Here is a 10266-nt window from a genome sequence, read left to right as displayed (position 1 = left end):
ATGGAATAATTCTTCTCCTTTGGGTTCATAAATACCTCCTAAGTTTTTGTATTTTCTAAAATACCATTTAAGATTCCATTTCCTTAGTTGTCCGTTAATTTTATTCACTTTTGAGAGTTTGGATTCACTCTATCTGACACGTAGTTTGGATTCATTCACTACTCATGCACGCATGCACGTACCTAGTTAAATTGAAAAATGGAAACAATTTCAACCAAAAAAAAACACAAAAGAAAAATGGATACAATAATGAGGATTGGAAATGGTATTTTTTTCTTTTTTTTTGGGTTTATGAAAAATGTATTTCTCTGAAGTACATGGATATTCCTGCCTGATGTGCCCTTTTATATTATATCAAAAAGAGAGTAACAAATGCTTCTCTTAAATGAAACATTGAAGAAAATTAATTGGTTACATTGTCTAGAAGCATGGGTTTTAAACTAATGAAAAAGAATATAAATATTACAGAGGCGCTACTAGTCGATCAGTACCCTGGGAAGATTGGTGGAGGTGGTGATGAGTATTGGAACCCGAGATTTGGTGGCAAAATGAAATCGTCAGCTGGAGCTGGTGGTGGAGAAGAGACTGGAGCCGGTGGTGGTGGAGACTTCACTGGTGTGGGTGGTGGTGGGGATACCTCTGGTGGTGGTGGAGAGGAGACTGGTGTGGGTGGTGGGGATAACACCACTGGGGGTGGTGGAGAGGAGACTGGTGCGGTTGGTGGAGGGGACTGCACTGGTGGTGGTGGAGACTTCACTGGTGTGGGTGGTGGGGGTAACACCACTGGGGGTGGTGGAGAGGAGACTGGTGCGGGTGGTGGAGGGGACTGCACTGGTGTGGGTGGTGGGGAGTGGACAACTGGTGGTGGGGGAGAGTTCACTGGTGGTGGTGGAGAGTGGACGACTGGTGGTGGTGGAGAAGGGACGACTAGTGGTGGTGGGGAGTAGACTGGTGGTGGGGGAGAGTGGACGACTGGTGGTGGTGGGGACTGAACGACGGGTGGTGGAGGAGAGTGCACCATTGGTGGTGGAGGAGAGTGGATGACTGGTGGCGGTGGGGAGTGGACAACTGGTGGTGGAGGAGAGTGCACCACTGGTGGTGGTGGTGGAGGGGAGTGGACGACTGGTGGTGGAGGAGAGTGGACAACTGGTGGTGGTGGGGAGTGGATGACTGGTGGTGGAGGAGAGTGCACCACTGGTGGTGGTGGGGAGTGGATGACTGGTGGTGGAGGAGAGTGCACCACTGGTGGTGGTGGGGAGTGGACGACTGGTGGTGGGGGAGAATTCACTGGTGGTGGTGGGGAGTGGACGACAGGTGGTGGAGGAGAGTTCACCGGTGGTGGTGAGGATTGGACTGGTGCTGGTGGTGGAGGGGAGGACACTGGAGTTGGTGCTTCAGGTTCTGGTGTAGGAGCCACAACTGGTGGAATTGAGACTGGTGCAGGAGGTGTAGGTGTCACAACTGGTGGTGGAGTTGAGACTGGTGTAGGTGGTGGTTGTGGTTTTGGGGTGGGTGGTGTTGGCTTTGGAGATGGTGTTGCTGGATTTCCACACTTCAACTTGGTGCAATCCACTGGTCTGCTCACCACAGGCAAACATTCGCTTGCTGTCTTCTGTTCCGGCCTATCAGCCAAGCAATTGTTGGTATCGTCCAACACCAACTCTGATTCCTTTGTTGCTAAACACTCAGGTGCCTCACCCTTGAAGTAATTGTAAGAGAATGTGAAATTGTGCAATTTAGGTAATTGGCACAAGTTCTGAGGCACAAATCCAGTCAATTTGTTACTAGAAATATCCAACAACTGCACATTCTTCAACCCAGAGAAACTGATTGGCAAAGAACCAATCAAGTTATTCCCTGCCAAATCGAGAACTGTAACGTTTCCTAAAAGCCCAAATTCTGGAGGAACGCAACCAGACAGATTGTTATTCATGAAGATAATCTCTTCCAATGAACCCATCTTTGTTATGCTTCCTGGAATGCAACCGCTGAACTTGTTGTTGGCGAACACCACAACAGAAGCATGGGTATTACCCAGAGAATCAGGGATTTTACCACTGAATCTGTTGTTGTTCACGAAAATTGCGTCCAAATCCTTCTCAAACAGCTCCGATGGGAGTTCTCCTTCGAAGTCATTGAAACGGATATCTAAATACTTGAGAACAGGGATGGAGAGCGTCTCTTTAGGGAAACCCCCAACAAAGCGGTTATTGCTAATGTCCAGCTCGTAGAGAGATGGCAGCTTACCGAAGCTTGGTGGAACGATCCCACAAAACCTGTTTGAGTTAATGTGGAGGAGAGCCAGATCGGTTAAGAGACCAAGCTCGGGGGGCAGGTACCCGGCGATGTCAGCATTATTGAGATCGACACCGGCCACGACATTAATCGATGGGTCATCAAGGGCTGGGGCGCAGAAAACGCCATTGTAGGCGCAGACATCAGCACCAACCCAATTGCCAGTGATATTTTGGGGGTCGGAAAATATGGACTTCTTCCAGGCTTGGAGAGCAATGTAGGCCCTACGAAGCCTATCGTTGGCGAAGGTAATCTTGAGATCAACCTCAAACTCATAATTATCAGGTAGATGACCGCCCTCACGGAGGGTTAAGAGCTGGCGACGGGCAATCCAGGAAGCCTGTGCATTGGTTAAAGCTAAGGAAGAGGGAATGAATAAAGAAGAAGAAAAGGCGAGGAAAAGTAATAAGTAGCCTGAGGCCTGCTTTTTGGATGGGAAGCTAGGCAACACCATCTTCTTTATTGGAGATAAAGGCCAAAGGCTGCTTATACGGCACAATGAAGAACGTCCCGTCCGGAGATGGGCATGTTATATTGTGGGCTCTGCAACTAATGCCCTCTTTTTTAGTCAGGTTTTCCCGATGTTTCAGGTCTTCCTTCTCTCTCTCTCACTGATCCTCCTCCCATGACGGAAGGTCGACCATCCATGTCCATATAAGCACCAATAATTAGAAAGGGAGGTTGCAACGAACAATTGATCGCAGGAGAGAAGATGAGCCGCTGCCTCACAGATTGCCAGAGAAGAAAGAGATGAACGGAGGAAGATGACAATGTAACGTTGGTTTTGGGAGATGGGTTTGATCCAGGAATAAATGGGAGAGAGATGCAGCGGATGAACACGCTGCTCCTTGCTGGCTGGGTGGCCATGGCAGCCCATCAAGTTAATTTCGTTTGGGAAACATGAGTTGCAGGTATCCTTGTAGGGAACACCATGGAATCCGAGAGATCTGTCTTAGACAGCGCCGAAATTCCAGATTACTATCTCATGCAATTAGAAGATGATAAACTAGGGATTCTTTCTAATTTTTCTTATTTTATTCATGTTATTAGAATCGTTGGAATGTAAGAATCCAATTTTTTTTAAATCGTTGATAGAGTTAGAGTCTAGTTATGATTTGAGTTTTACAATAGGATTAGGAATTTTATTTTATAAAGGGCATGTAACCCAACGTTTCGAGTTAAAAACGTTTTGGATAAAAATATTTAAAAAATAATAATTTTTTTAGAATAAAATAGGGTAATATAATCGATGCAGATCGATCCGTGTCGGCCGGGATCGATTAGGTTTACCCCTGTTTTCTTTTTTTTTTTTAAATAGATTTTTTTTTTTTACATTTTTTTCATTGTCCGTATCGATACAGGATCGGCCAAGAATTGGTATCGATCTCCATCTCCACCGATACCGATCGGGGACCGTATTTATCGGACTGCATCGGTTAGGTTACCCTATTTTCTTCGAAAATATTAGTTTGTTTTTTAAATATATTTTTACCTTTGTCTATACTGACCCAGTGATACAAGATCAACCAAGAATCGATATTGGTCTCCGCCGATACCGATCTAAATCGATCTAGTAAAAATATACAAATAAAATCTAATTTTTGAACAAAAAAGTGTAAACCTAACCGACAAATCGATTTGGATTGGTATCGACTAGGGGTGTCAATACCCAACCCGAACCGATAAAACCGCCCCAAATGAGCCCGGACCACACCGGACCGCTCTCTTATTGGTTCGGGTTCGGTTTTTGGATCCAGAGAGCAGTCGGTTTCGGTTCGGTTCGAGCTAGCCCGACAGTGCACCGGTGACCCAAACCGTTAGATCCGAACCCAAATCGAACCGACCCAACCCGATAAAATGCTGAGATCAAATAAATTTTATGTATTTATGTACCTATCTATATCAGTTTTAAAAGCGTTTAGACCTGTTGAGATCAAATAAATTTTATGGATGTTCTCTCATCCTATATGCGATCATGGTTTAATGCCAGGAAACTTGCTTCTGTAATAATTACTATAGAGCAATCATTGCACTGGTTTCCTATATTCGTTTATGGTTTAATATTGTACCAACCCCTGTAAGAACTTGTGTTTAAATTCATTTACTTAGTTAGATATGAATTGGGAAGATGAGCTGCAGGTTTTTTTTTTTTTTTTTTGAAGGGGCATTTTTGTCACTTTACCTTTTGATTTTAACAATGTTAGAATTTTCCAAAACTGGGAGGTAAAATCATCCTTTCGTCAAACCTCAGGGGTGGTATGTGTAAATTACCCTAAAAACAATAATAATTAATACTAAGGGTACCTATGATTATGAAATTATAAGAAAAATGACATAAAGATTAAGAATTGAAGAATAAAGAAGTATTTTTTGAAAGAAAAAAAAAATAGTAAGCCAAAGAGATAGAGAGAGAATGAATATCTACCTTTTTTAATTAATTAAGCGCTTTTTTTTATTGCCTTAATTTTATGAGAGAGAATTGGATAGATTTTCTCTCCAAAATTGTTAATCGATTTACTTTTGGTAAATCTAATTTTGTGGAGAGAATTGGAGAGATTTGCTTTAAATAATAATAAATATTATTAATATTAATTACAAACAGTAATTAATACTAAAGGTACCTAAGATTAAGAATTTATAAGAATTTATAAGAAAGAATGACATAAAGATTAAAATTTGAAGAATGGAATTTTAGACAAGACTGAAGGGTACAATAGGTAAATGAAAGATTTGCCACTAATTAAAAACAATAATAATTAATACTAAGGATAACTAAGATTATGAAATTATAAGAAAGAATTACATAAAGATTAAGAATTGAAGAATGGAATTTTAAATAAGAATGAAGGGTAGAATAGGTAACTGAAAGATTTGCCACAACGTGCTTTTATATAATAGTATGATATGATATATATATATATATATATGGTGTTCCCTACAAGGATACTTGCAACTCATCATCTTCCCCAAACGATTTAGGGAAAATGAGTTGTAGGTTTTTTCTTTTCTTTTCTTGCAAGGGCAATTTTGTCAGTTCACATCAAATTTTTAACATTTTTAGTCATGAATTGACGGAATGGGTGTATCTGTTAACGTTTGTAAACCTCAGGGGGATACATAGAATTATCCAAAATTGGGAGATAAAATTACACTTTCATCAAACCTCAGGGGTAGTATGTGTAAATTACCCTTAATTTTTTTATAAATGTAATAGAAGCAGAAGGGTTTGATCCAAGAATAAGGGTAAAATGGTCCATGGGAAAAATTTAAGGGTAAAATAGGGGTTTTGAAAAGTTTAACTATAACTAACGCTTTACACTTGACGGTAGGGGCTTATTTGTAAACCGTCCACAAATCCAGAGGGGTGCACGTAAGTAGTGAAATTAGGGGATGTTTTGATATTGTTTCAAACTACAGGGGGGTGCATGTACTTTGCTCTTATTATTATTACATAGTTATTTGACAAAAATGTTTTTATACAATCAATGGTTGATATTCTTTGTAATGGTTGTTTCTATGGAATAGGGTTTTCGATAATTGTATTTTCTATATCCGAAAATCCGTTATAGAATGTTGTTAAAGTGGAGGGACTTAAATGTAATGTTTTCTATTTTACATGTTAATTCTAACTATTGTTGAACTAGTTGTTAATCAGTATTATTTATTGGATAAGTAATTCTAGGAAAAAATAATGCTACACATTCATTAAGGTTGAACAAACTTAATTTTTTTTCACAAGGAATGATCACAAAATAAAGAGATGCTAAAAAAATGCTTATCGATGAGAATTTGTCTCCACGAGAACTTGAACAAAAAGTAGTTGAATTGGCATAAGGTGTAATTGAGGCTATGTGAACCTGAGCTTACCTTGAGCACGGACATGGCCTGAGCTGAGAATTTCGGCCCACAAGATGGGCTTGGGGTGGGATTTTAAGGGCAGAGATTGGACCAAGTCGGGTCTGGACTGAAGCTTCGGGCTGACCGCGGCTCAGCCCAACCCAACCCTTATTTTATATAACTATATATAGAGAAAGAAAACACTACCTTGACGTATGCGGTGCACTACCCCTGTGCCCAAACATAGGGGCACGCAAAATGACCCTACACCCTGGGATTTTCGCCTATCTATGGGGTTGAAACGGTCATTTTGCGCGCCCCTATGTCTAGGCACAGGGTAATGCACCGCACATGCCCATGTAGCGTTCTTTCTCCCATATTAATTATTACACTTTTTTTTTTTTGATAAATAATTAGGGTAAAGTACACGTACCCCTCTATAATGCACCCAATATTCCTCGTATCCCCCTAAGCGGCTCAATATTCCACGTACCACCCTTCAATATTCCATGTACCACCCCTGTTTTACACCCCAAATGCCAGATAGATCCAATCCGTTAAATACCACCGTTAGATGCCAAAATTTTGACCATTTTACCCTTTGTTCCATTTTCTTAAATCTAAAAAGACTTAATTACCCTCATTTATTTGTTGTCCTAAACTAATTAAAAATGACCATTTTACCCTTTGTTTTATTTTTATAAATGAAAAGACTTAATTGCCCTCATTTATGTATTACCCTAACTTAATTTGAAAAGACTATTTTACCCCTAAATATTTGTTCCTAAAAACCCCAAAATGCCCTCATCTTTCCCAAATCATCATCTTCTTTTACATACCCACCACCACCACCACCCACCATCTGATGAAACCGAGCTCCTTGTCAGGGGAACACCGAGGTCAGCCATGCAAGCTTGCATCCGATGATCGAAACCGTACAATCCTGGGTATCTTTGAATACATCTGTCTTGCATTCCCTTCTGAGCCTTCGCTAATGGGTAACTAATGGCAAACCCTCCACCGCCGTAAGCCATGCCATATGAGAAGTAGATGTTTGCAGATGGCTCTCTGACAAACTCCCAATGTAATAGAATTGATTATGGCCGTATTTCGATAAAACCCTAACCAGATTCTCTGTGATAAAAACCGTATCATCATTTCCCATCACGAACCACTTCACGTCCTCCATTCCCAATCTCACCGTCTCCGACACAATCCGCGGGATCCTAATCACTTCAATATTTGTTACACAGAAGAGGCAGAGCCCCATGGAAGAAATTGATATTAATTTTGATCTTAGTTTCTCAACATGAAGAGGTGCAGAGCCCCCAGGAAGAAGATTAGTACTCTTAAGCAGTAGAAGAAAGAAATTAAAGCTCAGATTTGAGACTTGAGGCTTCACAGTGGGTTAATTAATCCTGAGCCTTCTTGCCGTCATCGAAATTCTGAGAGTAATTGTAAGAATCGTACCAGAAGGTCTGAGGTAAACCAACCTTATTAGAACCCATGAGCTTCCTGAACTCGGATCTCACCTTGTAGAACACATGCCTCCAGCTGCCCTTGCTGTGACAACCCAACATGGTGGATTCCACCTCGTTCATCTCTAGATCTCTGGCGAATGGGGGTTTCTTTGATTGGATCCAAGCCCATCCCCTGTCCCACCATTTCTTTATGGAACCTCCAGCCGATTCACCGATCGCCGACATGGAGTTGGATCTGGGAATAAAGTTGAATGACGCGACTGAAGATCAACAGTGACTGTTTGATAGTATTCCTCTCCATTCGTTCCTTCATTCATCCCCAAACAAATTGCTCCACCGATGGACACACACACACCTCACCCTCTGACTTCCTAGAGCTGTATTATTTGAACCTTTTTGCCTGATGCGGTTTGCAACTTTCTTTAAAGAAGATGGTGGTGGCGGTGGCGGTGGCGGTGGTGGGTATGTAAAAGAAGATGATGATTTGGGAAAGATGAGGGCATTTTGGGGTTTTTAGGAACAAACATTTAGGGGTAAATTAGTCTTTTCAAATTAGGTTAGGTTAATACATAAATGAGGGCAATTAGGTCTTTTCATTTATAAAGATAAAACAAAGCGTAAAATGGTCAATTTCAATTAGTTTAGGGCAACAAAGAAGTGAGGGTAACTAAATCTTTTCAGATTTAAGAAAATAGAGCAAAGGATAAAATGGTCAAAATTTTGGCATCTAATGGTGGTATTTAACAGATTGGACCTATCTGGGATTTGGGGTGTAAAGCAAGGGTGGTACATGGAATATTGAGCCGCTTAGAAGGGTACGAGGAATATTGGGTGTATTATAAGGGGGTACGTGTACTTTACCCAAATAATTATTACACATTACATGTAAGGCTTTAAGACTCTAGGATTATTTTTACGAATGATTAATGTTGATGATGTCTCATTTTTTCCCCTCCCTTTTTAGTAATAAAGACCCAAATGATTTAAAAAAAAAAAAGTGCCATCTAGGGTTAATCAGGGCTAGGCTAGCCTTGGCAAAAATCAGGACCAATCAAGGCCGACCAGTCCGACCTGATTATGGTTAGGCTAGGCCGGGTTGAGCTCGACAAGGTTGGGCATGGGCTGAGATATCTCAACCCGACCTCAAGATCGGGTTGGGCTTGGTTAAGCTAAGAGGACTCAAGGTTGGGCTAGGTTTTATAAAAAATTGGCCCTGTTTCACCCCTAAATTGACGTATTTCTTGGACGTACGGACGAATTGAGGTATTTCCAAATACTAATGAATGCTTCCTCAGCATGAGGAAAAGAACTTAAGAATCCTCTTTCTTTTTTATGCTTTAAATGAAGTTTCTATAGAATGCTCATTTTAACGCAAAACAGACGTACATGGAACACCCATAAAACAAAGCAGTTTTTTGTCCACCAAGTTCTTTATTTGTAATTATAGTGATATCTATTTTTTTTTTCTTTTTTGTGTGTGGTAATAATACTTTATTAACGCTAGAACAATGTTTCAGAACAGTCAGAGTACAAAGGAAGTAGATTACACGAAGGGGGAGAACCCTGCCAGACAGAAACTGCTTGAGAAGAAGCTCCCAGCGAAGCCAAACAATCGGCAATAGAATTCGCTTCTCTAAGAGAATGAACAAAAACGACAGCCTCAAAACATAACTACAAGATCCTGTAGTCCGCTATTATAGGTGCAATTTTCCACGGGATAGAAAGCGTAGGATCTTCAAGATTGTTCACCAACAGCAGATTGTCGCTCTCTAAGACCACCTTTGGGAGACCCATTTGGCTAGCTATAGTCATGGCATATCTAATAGCAAGAGCTTCAGCCACCAGAGCATAGTTCCAACCAATACCAACTGAAAACCCACAGATGAAAGAAGCACTTGATGACCTACAAACGCCACTGATGCCAGCGTTGCCTGGATTATCTCTACTTGCACCATCAATGTCGAACTCAACAAAAGGGCTGATTGGAGGGATCCACCGGACCAGATGAATATTAGTTCTCATTGGATTCTAAAAATTATGAACTTGCTCCTTAGCACTAGCAATCACTCTTAGAGTAATGTCCCTTGGATTGAATGGAGAATGCCTGAACATGAGATCCCAATATCCATTCCATATATGCCAAATAATGTTGCAGAAGAGAGAAACTTTAAGCTTGTTGTCCCTGTTAAATTGAGTGGGGATATTTGTTGTAGCTAAAATCCCAGACTTGATATCTTGGTTAGAGAAGAAATTAATTAGCCCAACTTGGTGCCAAATGCTTTTAATAACTGTGCAATCGAAGAAAAGATGGGAAGCCGATTGGGCCTGATTCTGACAGATGAAGCAGATGGGGTTTAAATTGAACCCACTAAGATTCAATAGACCAGGCACAGGAACTTTTTGGTGTAGGATCTTCCAAATAAGATGCTGAATTTTTGGTGCAGTAGAGAGGTGCCAAACTTTAAGCCACACAGAGCTAGAGGGGTGAGAACCTCCATTAATGGCTAGACTATAGGCTGAAGACACGAAGAATCTTCCCGATGAGGTACCTTGCCAAATCAATCTATCGTTACAAGGGAAAAAGGGAATGGGGATGGAAAAAATTAAAAAGGCAATGTCGGGAGGCCACCACTGAAATATCAGTTCTCTTCTC

The 10266-nt window shown here is 41.0% G+C and overlaps 1 protein-coding gene across 1 annotated transcript; it reads right to left on the bottom strand.

Annotated features, from left to right (window-relative positions):
* Window positions 1-393: 393 nt before the first annotated feature.
* Window positions 394-2749, bottom strand: LOC122662773 (pollen-specific leucine-rich repeat extensin-like protein 3). The gene has a single exon (XM_043858490.1). It carries the CDS (start codon window positions 2747-2749, stop codon window positions 485-487), a length of 2265 nt encoding a protein of 754 aa, XP_043714425.1. The 3' UTR covers window positions 394-484.
* Between the last annotated feature and the right edge of the window lie 7517 nt (window positions 2750-10266).

The sequence above is a fragment of the Telopea speciosissima genome, chromosome 5 (assembly GCF_018873765.1).
Source record: "Telopea speciosissima isolate NSW1024214 ecotype Mountain lineage chromosome 5, Tspe_v1, whole genome shotgun sequence".
NCBI classification, from domain to species: domain Eukaryota; kingdom Viridiplantae; phylum Streptophyta; class Magnoliopsida; order Proteales; family Proteaceae; genus Telopea; species Telopea speciosissima.
Note: the sequence above shows the minus strand (reverse complement) of the source record. Positions and strands in the feature narration are given on the sequence as shown.

Bases quoted from the DNA above. Each gene is read 5' to 3' on its own strand.
- LOC122662773 (XM_043858490.1), bottom strand. From the start codon at position 2,749: ATGGTGTTGCCTAGCTTCCCATCCAAAAAGCAGGCCTCAGGCTACTTA.